Source organism: Tachyglossus aculeatus, chromosome 4 (assembly GCF_015852505.1).
Source record: "Tachyglossus aculeatus isolate mTacAcu1 chromosome 4, mTacAcu1.pri, whole genome shotgun sequence".
In the NCBI taxonomy this organism is placed as follows: domain Eukaryota; kingdom Metazoa; phylum Chordata; class Mammalia; order Monotremata; family Tachyglossidae; genus Tachyglossus; species Tachyglossus aculeatus.
This window is the reverse complement of record NC_052069.1, coordinates 96,828,733-96,845,513: the sequence shown is the minus strand read 5'-3', so window position 1 is coordinate 96,845,513 and position 16,781 is coordinate 96,828,733. Positions and strand designations below refer to the sequence as shown.

Genomic DNA, 16,781 nt, shown 5'->3' with positions numbered 1-16,781 from the left:
AGATTTAGCTTAACACAGTGCTCTGCATACAGAGAAGCAGCTTGGCTCAGTGGAAAGAGCATGGGCTTTGGAGTCAGAGGTCATGGGTTCGAATCTTGGCTCTGCCAGTTGTCAGCTGTGTGACTTTGGCAAGTCACTTAAGTTCTCTGTGCCTCAGTTCCCTCATCTGTAAAATGGGGATTAAGATTGTGAGCCCCCTGTGGGACAACTTGATCACTTTGTAACCTCCCCAGCACCTAGAACAGTGCTTTGCACATAGTAAGCGCTTAATAAATGCCATAATTATTATTATTATTACAGTAAGCGCTCAGTAAATATCACTGATTGATTGAGCTCCTTAAAGAGAGTCAAGCACTAGATATCCCTGAATACCCTGTCTTCAACTAAGCAGCCCCACTTACGTTGTTGTTATTGTCTTATGCTGTCAAGTCACGTCCGACCCATAGCGACGCCATAAACACATGTCTCCCAGAGCACCCCACTTCCATCTGCAATCGTTCTAGTGGTGTATCCATAGAGTTTTCTTGGTAAAAATACAGAAGTAGTTTACTATTGCCGCCTTCCGTGCAGTAAATGAGTCTCTGCCCTCGATTCTCTCCCATGCTGCTGCTGCCCAGCACAGTTGAGTTTTGACTTCCACTCACTAACCACTGCCCAAGCTAGGAATGGAATGGGTAGGGCTCTCCTTGACTCTCCCTCCTGTAGTCGTGACTGGTAGAGTTCTGGAAAATCTTCAGGTGCAACCCTGAGAGGGTCCCACTTAAGTAGTTAGCTAGAATTAATTGGATTTGTTGAGCAGTTGCTGTGTGCTGAGCACTTAAGTTCCTAGGAGAGTACAGTAGAACAGATTTGGTAGCTATGTTCCCTTCCCACAAGGAGTTTACACTGTAGAGTGAATTTCCTGTTGGCAGTTAACTGATTGAGAATTATGCCTAAGTAAAAACTAGCCAAGTCCCACACACCATGCTGCAAAGGTTCTGTGCAGCATGACTGGCAATACCGAGCCTTCTACCTGTATATATGTATATACGTTTGTACATATTTATCACTTTATTTATTTCACTTGTACCTATCTATTTATTTTATTTTGTTAGTATGTTTGGTTTTGTTCTCTGTCTCCCCCTTCTAGACTGTGAGCCCACTGTTGGGTAGGGACTGTCTATATGTGGCCAGCTTGTACTTCCCAAGTGCTTAGTACAGTGCTCTGCACACAGTAAGCGCTCAGTAAATACGATTGATGATGATGATGATGATGATGTGTTCCTGGTCACCCTAAAATCTCAGAACTCCCCATTATCCCTCATCTCTAGTCCTACTGCTTAGGTCTTGTTTCCCCAGCCGTGAAGCAGGATGACATTCCTGCCCCACTCACTTGTCAGTAAAGACCAGGTATGGGCAAAGCGGAAGAGATTTGGGGAGAAATGGGAGGAATGTTGTATTTTGAACATTTGAGACTGAGAAGGGACTGAGTTAATTTAGAAAGCCTAAGAACGGGTAGAGGAACCAGGAATGGTATGGTATTCAGGCACATTTAATAATGTGAAAAGCTTTTTTTGATAAAATCAGGTAAAAAACAGCATAAACTTGTAGAAGGGTCAACTCTTTGTGAACAAGAAATCTTATTTCAGGAAAGAACTTGAATCAAGAGTGACTTTGAATGGATCTGATTTCAAGGATGCTTTGGCCAAAGAAATTGCTAAAGAAGAGAAAAGGCATGAGCAGCATGTGCAAGAATTTCAACAGAAGATTAATACTTTGAATCAGCAGTACCTGGAACTAGAAAATGAATTTCGTATTGCCTTAACTATTGAAGCTAAAAGATTTAAAGAGGTAAGAGTGGCAGAGTATCATGGAAATGAAAACAGCATCAATATTCCTTTCCTAGTTGAGTGTATTTTCTATCTTTCACGTATTGCATAGCAGATGTAGTATGTCCATATAGAGAAAAACTGGAAGTGGTAATATTGTGAATTTCTGGTGAATTTTTTAGGAAATGAACTTTGTGTTCATTAAGAAAGTGTTCAGAAGTAGAAATATATGACTTAGTTTTCTCACCTAATTCAAAACTGGGTAGTTCCTAAGCATGAGAACATGGTTCACTTGTTGGCTGAAATTCAAACGACAGATCTTATTTTTACTTTTAAAAAAAAAAAAAATGCATTGGAAATCATCATTTGAAAGGTTAAGCACCAGCGGGTAATTCTGCCCAAAATAAAATAGGAACAGCATGGCTCAGTGGAAAGAGCACGGGCTTTGGAGTCAGAGGTCATGGGTTCAAATTCCGACTCCGCTGATTGTCAGCTGTGTGACTTTGGGCAAGTCACTTAACTTTTCTATGCCTGTTACCTCATCTGTAAAATGAGGATTAAGACTGTGAGCCCCATGTGGGATAACCTGATCACCTTGTAACTTCCTCAGTGCTTAGAACAGTGCATTGCACATAGTAAGCACTTAATAAATGCCATCATAATTATTATTATTAAAATAGAGGAAAACGGAGTTCCCGCCCATGCACTTTAATCTCCTGAAAGTATTAGCAATGGTATAGCATTGAAAACTAAAACCCTAAAAGTTAGGGGACATAAGCCCTTTCCATGGGGGGCTTTAGATCATCTTTCCAATTATCTTGATTCATAAGTAAAGGGAATGTGAGGTTCATTCAGCAAATAGTCAATCAGCAGTACTTATTGAGTGCTTGCTTTGTGCAGAGCACTGTATTAAGTGCTTAGCGTGGCTCAGTGGTAAGAGCACGGGCATGGGAGTCAGAGATCATGGGTTCTAATCGTGCCTCTGCCACCTGTCAGCTGTGTGAATTTGGGCGAGTCACTTAACTTCTCTGTACCTTAGTTACCTCATCTGTAAAATGGGGATTTTGAGTAAAATGTGAGCCCCACGTGGGACAACCTGATCACCTTGTATCCCCCTCCCCTTGTATTGTAAGTGCTTAACAATTTCATTCAATCGTATTTATTGAGCGCTTACTGTGTGCAGAGCACTGTACTAAGCGCCTGGGAAGTACAAGTTGGCAACATATAGAGACGGTCCTTACCCAACAGTAGGCTCACAGTCTAGAAAGGGGAGACAGAGAACAAAACAAAACATATTAACAAAATAAAATAATTAGAATAAATATGTACAAATAAAATAGAGTAATAAATACGTACAAACATATATACATATATACAGGTGCTGTGGAGAGGGGAAGAGGAGGTAAGGCGGGAGGGGTGGGGAGGGGGAGGAGGGGGAGAGGAAGGAGGGGGCTCAGTCTGGGAAGGCCTCCTGGAGGAGGTGAGCTCTCAGTAGGGCCTTGAAGGGAGGAAGAGAGCTAGCTTGGCGGATATGCGGAGGGAGGGCATACCAGGCCAGGGGGATGATGTGGGCCGGGACAGGTGAGAACGAGGCACGATGAGGAGATTAGTGGCAGAGGCGAGGAGGGTGCAGGCTGGGCTGTAGAAGGAGAGAAGGGAGGTGAGGTAGGAGGGGCGAGGTGATGGAGAGCCTTGAAGCTGAGGGTGAGGAGTTTTTGCCTGACGCGTAGGTTGATTGGTAGCCACTGGAGATTTTTGAGGAGCGGAGTAACATGCCCAGAACGTTTCTGGACAAAGACAATCCGGGCAGCAGCGTGAAGTATGGATTGAAGTGGGAAGAGACAGGAGGATGGGAGATCGGAGAGGAGGCTGATGCAGTAATCCAGACGGGATAGGATGAGAGCTTGAACGAGCAGGGTAGCGGTTTGGATGGAGAGGAAAGGGCGGATCTTGTCAATGTTGCGGAGGTGAGACCAGCAAGTGGTGATGGATTGGATGTGAGGGGTGAACAAGAGAGCAGAGTTGAGGATAACATCAAGGTTGCGGGCTTGTGAGATGGGAAGGATGCCATCATTATTATTATTACAGAGATGGTAGACATGTTTCTTACGCTCAGTGATTTCCCCATATCCAGATGTCCAAACCCTATTCTTAGCCATTCCTTGGACTGAGGGCTGACAAGGATCCTGCCTGAATGGCAGTGTTTTCTCCTGGCTACATCTTTGACTGCAGCCTCAACTCTCCATGTGCAGTTCTTCCTTTCTTGGGCCAGAGTGACAACAAACAACCGACCTGCCCATTCTGACCTCTTTGCCAGCAGTGATAGCTTCATAAATACAAGAGAATAGAAAGAAAGGACCTTTCCAAGAAACGTTATAATTCCAGTAAGTTTCTTTAGAACTTACTCACTGTAGAGGCTGTCCTCTTTAACAGATGTTTAAATTAGTGTATTGGTCTTTCTAAATACTGAGCCCTGAAAGTGGCAAGGAAGCGATTTTTTTCCAGATCTGGGTCTACTTATTCACTAATCAGTCAATCAGTGGTACATGTTGAGAGCTTACATGAGTAGAACAACTACACTAAGTGTTTGGGAGAGTACAGTGCAACAGAACTGATAATTGACTAATAATAATTGTGATGTTAAATGCCTGCTAGGTGCCAAGCACTGTACTAAGCGCTGGGGAGATTGATACAAGATAATCATTCAATTGTATTTATTGAGCACTTACTGTGTGCAGAGCACTGAGTCCCTCTCCCACATGGGGCTCACAGTCTAAGGGAAATGAATCAAAGTGAAAAACATGGCTGAAACAGTTGTGTCTTAATACAACTGCTCCTTACTCATGGAGGGTCCAGTTTAAAGTCTTTCAAGCCTTCATGGGAAAGTGTAATTTATTCTGTGACTTGCTCCCTTCTTCAACCCCTACCCACAGAAATTTCCCTCCATCACCATCCTCACCTTTGGGGCAATGTAGAATTCAAGATAGGAGTAGGTTTTATAGCCTTTTAAGATATTAAGAATATTTTCAATCAATCAGTGGTAATTACTGCAAGCTTACTATGTGCAGAGCACTGTTCTCAGCACTTGGGAGAGTACAGTGCAACAGAATTAGTAGACACACTCTCTGCTCATTACGAGCTTACAGTCTACAGGAGGAAACAGACATCAGTATGAATAAATAAGTAATTTATAATAAACATATGTACATAAGTGCTGTGGGAATAGGTATAGAGAGAATATCAAATGTCCAAAGGTCACAGATCCAAGTGCATAGATGATGCAGAAGGGAGAGTGAGCCAGGGAAAAGAGAGCTTAATCAGGGAAGGTCTCATGGAGACGATGCTGCCTTAATTGTGCTTTGAAAGTGGAAAGAGTGGTGGTCTGGCATATATGGAAGGGGAGGATGTTCCAGCCTAGGGGGAGGATGTGCGAAAGGGGTTGCCGGCGATATAGATGAGATTAAATTAAATATTTAAATTTTAAAATGTTTCATCTGTATTTTCAGAGAACGCTCATTGAAGATGAGTTCAAATAGTACAAGAAGCAACTGTGATTTTAATAAATAAAACTAACAGCAGTCAAGGGAGAGAATAATCCAGAAAATAGAGAAATGCTTGCTACTTGATCTTCAATTGAATTAAGTAAACTGTAAGGTTACTTAAACCAATAGCCAGAGTTTTTTATGTACCTGCCCACATGGAGTTTACACTCTAGAGGGGGATGTTACAGATATGTTCATAAGTGCTGTAGGCCTGAAGGTGGGGTGAATATCAGGGTCTAAAAGGGTACAAATTCAAGTGTAAGGGTGATGCAGGGATTGAGAGCTTAGTTGGGGAAGGCCTCTTGGAGGAGAAGTGGTTTTAATGAGAATTTGAAAGTAGGCAGAGTGGTGGTTTTTCAGATGTGGAGGAGAGAAACTTTAAGCTTGTTGTCGGCTGGGAATGTGTTTACCAACTCTGTTTTATTGTACTCTCCCAAGCGCTTAGTACAGTGCTCTGCACATAGTAACATCTCAATAAATACGATTGATTGAGGGAGTTCCAGGCCAGGAGGAGGACCTCGGCAAGGGGTTGGAGGTGAGATAGAAAAGACTGAGGTACAATGAATAGGTTGATATTAGAGGAGCCATGCCTGTGTGCTGGGCTGTAGCATGAGAGTAGCAAGGTGAGGTAGGAGGGAGCAAGGTGATTGAGTGCCTTAAATCGTATGGTAAGGTGTTTCTGTTTGATGTGAAGGTGGGTGGGTAACCACTGGAGGTTCTTGAGGAGCGGGGAAACACGGACTGAATGGTTGTATTGACTCTTGAAATATTGGGAGAACCATTACCCTCAGCTCTTGATTATCCCCAAATGGCTTTCATAGCTTGAGTGGACTTAAGCTTTCTCCATCTGTGAACCTGCCTGCTGCCTCCTAGGTTTCCTCCTTCCCATCATGTGTGTCTCATTCAGTCGTATTTATTAAGTGCTTTCTGTGTGCAGAGCAGTGTACTGAGCGCTTGAGCCCAAGGCCCAAGGGCTGCCCCTTCAGTTCCTCAGGCCTCACTGTCTTTGTTCTGCCAGTCCGTGGTCCAAGCCTTCATCGTAGTCTCATGTTCCAGGCTTTGTGGTTTTTGTGTTCACCTTGACAATTTTTCTTCCATTCCCTTATAAAAGGATTTTGTCTGGTTTTTGAAAATGTAGGTTAAGGATGGTTTTGAAAATGTTGCGACTGAGTTAGCAAAGAATAAACATGCTCTTGCCCAGGCCCAGCAAAAAGAGAAGCAGACCTCTACTTTAATTCAAGATCTGACCTCTTTAGTGAAAGAACAAAAAGCAAAGATTGCTGAAGTTTCCCAGTCAAAGCTGGAAGCTACATCGAATTTAAAGGTAAGACAGTGCAGGACCTTTTGACTTTCCTTTGATTTTTGCTTAGGAAAAGCTATCATTTTAATGTATTTAAAAATAAATTTTTAAATTTTATTTTTATTTAAAAATAAATTTTTAAAAACCTGTGTCTAATCATTCTAAAATTCCAACTGCATCCTTACCTTTGTCTTCACTTTTACTTTACCTAGTCATTTATTCAATATACTCTCTTGAAGTTGAACTTAACATGAACCAACTCCAGCAAGAAGAATAAATTTCTTCTTAAGTAGTTTTGAAGGTGAATTTGTCCTTCGTAGGGCAAAATCCACTGGTCCCGAGGAAGACTCGTTTTTATCATATTTAATAATTTTTCAACTTAAAAAAGCTGTGACTGGGGAAATTTGGGTTTTTTCACCTTTTTTTTTCCTTTGCGGCTATAGAAACGAATTCAAACCCTTGAAACTATGGTTGAGGAGGACAAGGAGAAGACTATTCAAGTAGAACTTCTTAAGCAAGAAAAATCACAACTTATCTCACAACTGACAGCTCAAGAGTCAATAATCGATGGTTTAAGAGCAGAAAGAAAGCTATGGGGTCAAGAGCTGGCACAACAGGGTATAAACAAACCCTCTTTGGATTTAAGAATAAATTTTGCTTTTTCAGTGGTTACAAGGAAATCAGTGTTTGACAGTAATTAAACGGTTTGGACATATTGTTTAACACCCATAGAAGAAAGCCAGATGGAGGCATAAGGCTTTTGTCATTTAGCCAGCTTACTGAATAGTTCAGTAGATTGGCTTAGCTCAAAACGACTATCCCTGGTTTTGGAATAACGATTATTATGCAGTTCCCTTGTCAGGTTGACTCCCCCAGTAGAAGATTGCGAGTGAGCCAAGACTAGTGGATTTCTTTAGAGATAGCCCTTCTTTTGCATGAGTCAGAACCTGTGCTCATTTAAAAAAAAATGCTTAATGGCACGAATGTGTCTTGCTCCATTTACACTCAACCCAAAAGGAGATTGGCCAGAAATATATTCTGACATAATATTTTGTAGTTGGTGCAAAGCCATTGGAGTCAGCCCTTATACACTTGGAGATTTGGCTATGGGATTGTGTTCCCCTGCATGCCTTGTAGCTGGCCTCTGTCTCTGTCTCTGTTCTCTGTCTTCCCCTTTTAGACTGTGAGCCCACTGTTGGGTAGGGACTGTCTCTATATGTTGCCAGTTTGTACTTCCCAAGCGCTTAGTACAGTGCTCTGCACATAGTAAGCGCTCAATAAATACGATTGATGATGATGGCCTGAAATCTACCCTCTGGGCAGCTGTTGCCTTGGCTTGTCTCAGGGGCTCCACTCTGACGCCCTCTCTGCTTCAGGCCTTCCTGGAATCCAAGCAATGCTTGGAGGTTCTTCCAGCGTGGTTTTTCCTCCCATCTTCCCCCCGTGGTACAGAGCTGAGGAAAAGTGTGAAAAAGCATGCTACTTTAGATCAGGCAGGCCTGACTTCGTCTTGGCTTATGGAGAGGGACCATGGGGCAGAATCAGCGGGATGAAGATCTAGACTCATTATCACCATATTCTTCATCACATGGTCTGTACAGGAGTTAGGATGGTGTGGAAGGTGAAATGTGCTCTGTGTACATTGAAAACCCAGGAAGTATCCACTATAATACTCTTAAAATACAAACCTTATCCCATGCACCCCTTTGCATTACTTTTTCATGCATTGTTGATAAACACTGTCTGTACCTCGAGAAAGGTAAAAAGAGTAGTAGTGTATAATTGAAGAAACCAAAACAATGCTTTTTATCAACAAAATTGCTTCTTCCCACATTAACTTCCAGCCATTGTAATAGTAAATACTCATGTAGCACCATCTTGTGGGATTGTTTAGAAGTCTGTGTGCAAAATGCTTATAGTAGTTAAGCCTAATTGCCGATACGAACTGTATTGTAGAATCCATTTTTGTGTATTCAGTCGCTAACATGCAATGTAAGTACTTTTTATGTTAAACTAGCAGTATAGCAATAAACATATTTACTCACTTAAAAAATATAGTAGGTGATCAAGTTGAAATCTCTGAACATCTTATTTAGGTGCTTCTCTAGCTCAAGATCGTGGAAAATTAGAGGCCAAGATTGAAGTTTTATCTATGGATAATGAGTCTCTACGAAAGCAAAATGAAAGGAACAATGATGCTTTAAGAATTAAAACCAAAATTGTGGATGATCAAACTGAAACTATTAGGAAACTAAAAGAAGTAAGCTTTGTATTTTCTTTGATCTTGTAGCTTTCCCGTTATGGAAAAATAATAATAATAATAATAATGGTACTTGTATTTGTTAAATGCTTACTCTGTGCCAGGCACTGTTCTAAGCACTGAATTAGATCAGGTTGGACAGTCCCTGTCCCACCCAGGGCTCACAATCTAAGTAAGAGGGAGTAGGATTTAATCCCCACTTTACAGATGAGGAAACCAAGGAAAAGAGAAATTAAGTGACTTTCCCAAAGGATCGCAATCCTTTGACACAAATTTATTACTAATGTTGTACATAGGTGTCTTAGTGTGGAATCCTGTTTTAAAGACCTTGCAATTTAAGTAATTGTGGTATTGGTTACCTCAAGCACCATATCAAGCATTGGGTTAGATACAAGATAATTGGGTTGGATATGGACCCTGTCCAACATTGGGCTCACAGCCTTAATCCCCATTTTACAAATGAGGTAACTGAGGGAAGAGAAGTGAAGTGACTTGCCCACGGTCACATAGCAGACAAATGGCGGAGTTGGGATTAGAACCGAGGTCCTTCTTACTCTCGGGCCTGTGCTCTGTCCCCTAGGCCACTCTGCGTCTCACAGGGATTACTGGAATAGTGTACTCTATCAGTTCAGTAATGCAACTTTTGAGCCCCAGTCTTTGTCTGATGTAGGGCTTTCATAATCTAACAGTTTTACAGTCTGAAAGTCATGAAGATAGACTCTACACTCTTAGGGCCTAGGTTGAAACCTAACACCCAAAAAAATATATCTTTGCCTATCAGTATTAATTCATTCATTTTTAAATGTGTTTATTGTGGACATGGAATGGGTCTACCAATTCCGTTTTATTGTACTCTCTCCCACGCACATTGATTGTTTGTGGTTTGCTAACTACAGTTTGCCTGTTGGGCTCAAAATATTTTTCTCCCTAAAAGCCATGGTAGTGTTTAGAATCTATCATTTGTTGCAGTATCACAGCTTTTTTAAGTAAAAAGGACAAACTTCCATTTTCTCACTTTACAGAAAAACAGAGCAAATTTTCCTCACTTCTGTGGTAAACTAGCCCAAAGTTGCAACTCATATTGCACTTTCTAGGCAAAATGACTTAATAAGTTTTATCTCAACCTTTAAAGGAAATCGCAGTTCTAAGTGATCAAGTAGGCTTACTTTTAAATAATGAGTTGAAATTTCTTTATCTAGGGAAGCAGCGTGGCCTTGTGGAAGTAACATGGGCCTGGGATTTAGAGGACCACTGTTCTGATCCCAGCTCTGCCATCTACCTTGCTGTGTAACCATCTGTACGCAGCACTTAACTTCTCTGTACCTCAGTTCCCTCATCTACAAAATGGGAATTCAATACCTGTTCTCCCTCCTATTTAGATTTATTATTATTGTTGTTGTTGTTGTTAGTAGTAGTATTTATACTGTGAGCCCTGTGTGGGGCCTATTTATCTTGTATCTACCCCAATGCTTAGTACGCTGCTTGGCACACAGCAAGGCCTTCAAACCAATTATCATTATTTGCCCCATATAGTAGAAATTAATGAATAATATTTTTATGTTTTGTGGGAAATAAATTACAGTTAACCTTTTTCATAAATGCATAAAGATTTAACCTTATTCTCTCAGAGAATCTGGGGCTTTTATATTTTTTTAAACCTCCTGCCTTGTAAAAACCAAAAAAAAAAAAACCACGCAGCTTACTAAAATGCAAGTTGTCTTTGAAGGGCTTACAGGAGAGAGAGGAACGTCTCAGAAGACTCCAGGATGAAACCAACAAGACTCAGAAAGCTGCTCAAGAACAACTGGATGGAAAGACCGCAGAACTGGAAGAACTGATGGAGAAACTGGAAAGGCACCGAGAAAGGAAAGAGGAACTGAAACAACAGTTGCGAGAGAAGGAAGAGGAACTTGAAGAAATTACAAAATCTTACAGGTGACCTGCACAATATACAACTGGATTTACACAAGACAAATTTAAGGACAAGTTGAAAATCTCTAACAGACTTTTCCTATATCAAAGGCATTAATGGTACCTACCTCACCAACCAACTAGTAATAATAATAATGGTGGTATTTGTTAAGCGCTTATTATGTGTGAAGCACTGTTCTAAGCGCTGTGGGGGGGGATACAAGGTGATTAGGTTGTCCCTTGTGGGACTCACAGTCCTAATCCCCATTTTACAGATGAGGTAACTGAGGCACAGAGAAATTAAGCGACTTGCCCAAAGTCACACAGCAGACGAGTAGTACTCATGTCTCAGTCTAAGACTGAAAAATGATCGTTTGTGGCCATGTGACTGGGCATCTTTAGCTGTGGAGGAGTCTATCTTTGTGTGTGCCTCCGTACTGATCAGAAATCAGTCCGTTGATGGCTGTTTCCTGGTGGCGGGTGTGTCTGGACCGTGAGGACAGCGGGGAGCAACAGCAGGGAGGAGGAGATATGGGTGGGTGTCTAGATTGGGCGGCAGGTGGAAAGGCACAGTTGGAGTGCTATTTTCAGGGTCCTCTGTGGAAGGTGGGAATTAGTTGTGTGCTTTTTTTGCTTTTCTTTTTTTTATATAGTGTTCGTTAAGTGTGCTTATCATGTTCCTGATACTGTACCAAGCGCTGGGGTAGATATAAGTAAATCAGGTTGGATGCAGTCCCGGTCCCACACAGGGTTTACAGTTTTAATCCCCGTTTTACAGATGAGGTAATTGAGGCACAGAGAAGTTAAGTGACTTGCCCAAGGTCACACAGCACATAAGTGGGAGAGGCGGGATTAGAACCCAGGTGTGTGGCTTCCTAATGTTGTTGGTTCTCAGGGGAATTCCCCAGAGTTTAGCGCTTTAACATGAAACTTGCCCCCTGCAAATTCAGGCAAGTCAGGAGCAGATTTTTGTACTCACAAACCCTTCAAAACGCATGCCTGCAGACACAACTGGCTCAGTGGAAAGAGCATGGGCTTTGGAATCAAAGGTCATGGGTTCAAATCCCAGCTCCGCCACTTATAATAATAATAATAATAATGATAGCATTTATTAAGCGTTTACTGTGTTCAAAGCACTGTTCTAAGCACTGGAGAAGGTACAAGGTGGTCAGATTGTCCCACGGGGGGCTCACAGTCTTCATCCCCATTTACAGATGAGGGAACTGAGGCCCAGAGAAGTGAAGTGACTTGCCCAAAGTCACACAGCTGGCAATTGGTAGAGCCTTGTCAGCTGTGTGACTTTAGGCAAGTCACTTCACTTCTCTGTGCCTCAGTTACCTCATCTGTAAAATGGGGATTAAGACTGAGCCCCACGTGGGACAACCTGATCACCTTGTAACCTCCCCAGTGCTTAGAATAGTGCTTTGCACATAGTAAGCACTTAATAAAATGCCATTATTATTATTATTATTAGTGAGTTAACATTTGAGCATTTCATTTTAACCCTTGTATTTTCATTTTAGTGCAATGAATAAGAAGTGGCAAGAGAAAGGAGACCTGCTACATCAGCTTGAGGTACAAGTTAAACAAATGAAAGAAAAGTTTGATGCTAAGGAAAAGAAACTCATTGAAGAAAGAGACAAAAATCTTCAAGCTCAAAAGTAAATATGAGTACAAGTTTAAGAATTATTTTTGCAAATGTTAAAGCTGGCTGTCAACGTTTTGAGTCTACTTAAAGGAAAATGCACACATGGTTTTTATATAATAAGCTCAGTTCCATCTGCATTTCTTTCCAGCCTGTTTTTTTGTTTGTTTGTTTTTAGCGGTATTTGTTAAGCACTTACTCTGTGCTAGACATCTCTTACATCAGGGAGTAAAAGAGTAAAACTCCCCATCTACCCTTATGCCCCATTCAAGGATGGGAGGAGCTGGTAGTGCTACCAGCTGTTCATGGGGAGCTGGGGCAGTGTTGCTGCAGGAAACCAGTTTGGGAGGTGGTCTGTAAATGGAGACAGTGGGAAGGGAGAATTGCCTTCAACCATCCAAAGATCTCCAGGTGAAAGGACTAAAATTAGTATGAAATGAAAAGGCAATCTATGATATTTGAGCACTTGATGTACTATATGCTGTTAAACACATCCCCTTTCCAGCAGGAGCAAGCATTCATATAAATTATGGTCATGTTATAAGGGCTGTGGGACTGAGGGTGGGCTGAATATGGAGTGCTAAAGGGATATAGCTTCAACTGCATAAGCTACACAGAAGGCATAGGGAGTAGAGGAAATGAGGGTTTCGTTGCAGATGGCTTCTCTTTTGTTTATTTTTGGGTGGTGTTTCTGGTATTAAGCCAGGTGCTATAGGAAGCAGTGGGATAGATAAAATAATCAGGTTGGACACAGGCAATGTCCCACATGGGGCTCACAATCTTAATCCCCATTTTACAGATAAGGTAATTGAGGCATAAAGAAGCAAGTGACTTGCCCACGGTCACACAGCAGACAAATGGCAGAGTTGGGATTAGACCCCAGATCGTCCTGACTCCCAAGCCACTAGGCCATGCTGCTCCTTTTTTTCTCAGGCTTCTACTTCTCTGGCTTTCCAAATGTTCCTCAAATTGAACATGATTTTTCTGAAAGAATTCCTGGGAGGTGGGTCAGTCGGTTGGTTACCTAGTGCTTGTTGCAGTGGTTCTTTGCAGGATAGCATGCCTGCTTATTAGTTATTAATGGAATAAGAGAAAGAGGTTTTCAGAGGAAAAAATGCCATGAAGTTTATGTCCTGTTTTAGAGCCACACTGGAAAAACTTCATTCTATGGACAATGCTTTTAGAAGGCAGCTGGACTCAATGGTTACAGCTCATCAAGTAGAACTTGTACAACTTGCAAGTGAAAAGCAAAAGCAAATTGAAGCTTCAAATGAAAAGGTAATCTATGAAACTACCTGGTAGCCTTTGAACTTCCAAAGCAAACACTATTACAGTCAATAGCCTAAACACATGGGGGAAGTCACAGTTGGTGAATGGAATTGTTATTAATATTTTTCACAGTATTAGCACTATATAAAGCAAACATGAGGTGAGTGTTTCATGCTTAATCACATATATCCCACATTGAACTTCCATCTCGTGAAAACAGTGGATAAATTTTTGATTCCTTTTTGTAATTTATTTTTCTCCTGTTTTTCTGACTTGGCATGGACAACTAAGGCAAGATAATCAGTTTATTGAGTGCTAACTGTGTGCAGAGCTCTGTAGTAATCATGTGGTAGAATACAATAAAATAGACGTGGTAGATGTGATTCATTCATTCATTCAACCATATTTATTGAGCACTTACTGTGTGCAGAGCACTGTACTAAGCGCTTGGGAAGTACAGGTCGGCAACATTCCTGCCTTCAAGAAGCTGACAGTCTGGTGGGGGAGGTAAATGACAGCCGAACTGGCATATGTACATAAGTGTGGGGCTAGGGATGAGGTCAGTATCAGAGTGCTTAAGGAGTTCAGACCGAAGTGCATAAAAGATACAGAAGGAAGGATGGATAAGGTGGGAAAACGAGGGGCTAGTTAAGGAAAGCCTCTGGGAGATGATATGATTTTAGTAGGGTTTTAAAGATATGGAGAGTGGTGGTGTATCAGATATGAAAGAGGAAGGAGTTCCAGGCCAGGGGGTAGACGGGGGAAGCACTTTGAAAATGTAGGAAGGGGCTACCAGTCATCTTATAGGCAGCAGTGAAGTTGAGGCTCATTACCTCACAAAACTAAGCAGATTCTTTTCTTCCCTGTTTGCTTTGAGGCTTGGAGCTTAGCATTTTTAATTATTAATAATAAAAATAATAATAATAATGATGATATTCAAGTCCTTACTATGTGCCAAGGCCTGTTCTAAGTGCTGGGGTAGATACAAGGTAATCAGTTTGTCCCACGTGGAGCTCACAATCTTAATCCCCTTTTTACATATTTATTACTCTATTTATTTATTTATTTATTTATTTTGCTTGTACATTTCTATCCTACTTATTTTATTTTGTTGGTATGTTTGGTTCTGTTCTCTGTCTCCCCCTTTTAGACTGTGAGCCCACTGTTGGGTAGGGACTGTCTCTATGTGATGCCAATTTGTACTTCCCAAGCGCTTAGTACAGTGCTCTGCACATAGTAAGCGCTCAATAAATACGATTGATTGATTGATTGATTGATTTACAGATGAGGTAACTGAGGCACAGAGAAGTGAAGTGACTTGCCCGAAGTCTCACAGCTAACAAGTTGCAGAGCCAGGATTAGAACCCATGACCTCTGACTCCCAAGCCCGTGCTCTTACCACTAAGCCGTGCTGCTTCTCAGTTCTTTGCTTGTCTTTGTTTCACATAGTTGGTGTTAAAACACCATTCCATGAAAGATTTTACGTTTGATATGTTTTTATAATAGACCTCTTGGGTCTCTTTTAAGTAAGTGAATTTTTATGTAGTATTTTCTGATTCAGTCTGTGCTTTTTCGGTATGTATGTTGGCTGGAACACTACGACGAGTTAGGGAATATTCTTCCCATAATGCACATCTGTCTAGACACAATACAATGTGTTCTTGGAAGAAATTATTTTGTGGATGTGGGTGGTGGTGATAAGTTTGCACATGTGCAGGGTGTCAGTCAAGGCGCGAATAGTGTAGCATGAGTTTTCTGTAGTTCACAGTTCTTCAGGACCACAACTTCCTTGCCTTTGTCAATAGTTCAGTGAGATATCACAAAATCTTTCACAAGACATCCCTCGTGGTTGATTTTTCCTTCTTTGGCATGCATTTTTAAAGTGGGATATAAAATTCAAAGGTATTTCTAAGATGTTTAAAATTCAAATTTTATTTCAGGTGTATGAGGTTGAAGAAGAAATGAGGCAGCTTCTACAAGAAACAGCCATCAATAAAAGAGCCATGGAGGAAAAAATGAAGCGACTGACTTGTGCTTTAAATGACATTCAGCAAGAGTTCTGAGAGGACAACAGTTCTCTCATAAGAATAGTCAGGCAACTTGATGGAAAATGCTATGTCAGCCACTCTGTTGTAATTTTAGCCTGTATTGCTGTGTATATTCATGGATAATAAAATACATCTTCTCTTTTAGTTTGAATATAGTGTATGGAGTTTATCATGTATTGATCAGGGATTAAAGATGTGTACAGTATTTTCTTAATTTATTTATCCTTATGTAATAGAATAAATGGTCAAAAATATTTAATAAAAGGCACTTTTGTAATGTTTCAGCAGTTTTAATTAAATTTTTTAACTGAATTTGTATTTGTCTGATTTCTCTTGATGAATTAGTAGCATTTTTTGAGCACATACTTGGTATAGAGAACTGAATGAGGTCCTTGGGAACACGTAATAGAGATAAAAAAAGATTTGCCTGGGCCTTTGAGGAGCCTACAACTTAATGGGGTGAGACAACTGGATCCAAATTGCAAACGTAATAAGAAAAAATAATTGTGTTTGTTAAGCTCTTACTATGTGCCAGGCACTGTACTAAACGCTGGGGTGGATACAAGCAAATCAGGTTGGACACAGTCCCTGTCCCATATGGGGCTCACGGTCTCAATTCCCATCTTACAGATGAGGTAACTGAGGCCCAGAGAGTGAAGTGACTTGCCCAAGGTCACACAGCAGACATGTGGCGGAACCGGGATGAGAACACAGGACCAGGCCCGTGCCCTATCCACTACGCCATGCTGCTTCTCATATGCCATGCTGCTTCTCGTCCATATCAGAGTAAGCGTGCATGTGAGAAATTAATACAAACAAAATTAGACAATTAGTAGTCAAACTTTTACAAGTAGGTGGTGAGCATGAGCATAAATCTATATTTGAGTATTTAAGAACTGGATTTAGTTAGTCCTAATGTTATCACTGAGTAAAGGTGGAAAATTATTCCAAGATCTTTCATGTACTTACAATTATCTGCTAATTTTGTTGTATTGTAC

The 16,781-nt window shown here is 41.1% G+C and overlaps 1 protein-coding gene across 5 annotated transcripts in view; it reads left to right on the top strand.

The window, feature by feature from the left end:
* The window catches only part of LRRCC1 (leucine rich repeat and coiled-coil centrosomal protein 1), a 38,346-nt gene extending 22,282 nt beyond the window's left edge, over window positions 1-16,064 (top strand). For 4 of the 5 annotated variants that reach the window (XM_038745389.1, XM_038745386.1, XM_038745388.1 and 1 more), the window contains 8 exons: window positions 1,629-1,830; window positions 6,489-6,674; window positions 7,094-7,268; window positions 8,747-8,910; window positions 10,637-10,845; window positions 12,345-12,482; window positions 13,609-13,744; window positions 15,676-16,064. In XM_038745389.1, coding sequence (XP_038601317.1) covers window positions 1,629-1,830; window positions 6,489-6,674; window positions 7,094-7,268; window positions 8,747-8,910; window positions 10,637-10,845; window positions 12,345-12,482; window positions 13,609-13,744; window positions 15,676-15,798 — 1,333 coding nt within the window. In that variant the 3' untranslated portion in view covers window positions 15,799-16,064. The remainder of the gene's footprint in view (window positions 1-1,628; window positions 1,831-6,488; window positions 6,675-7,093; window positions 7,269-8,746; window positions 8,911-10,636; window positions 10,846-12,344; window positions 12,483-13,608; window positions 13,745-15,675) is intronic. The other variant, XM_038745387.1, reaches the window with a different exon arrangement.
* The last annotated feature ends 717 nt before the right edge of the window (window positions 16,065-16,781 follow it).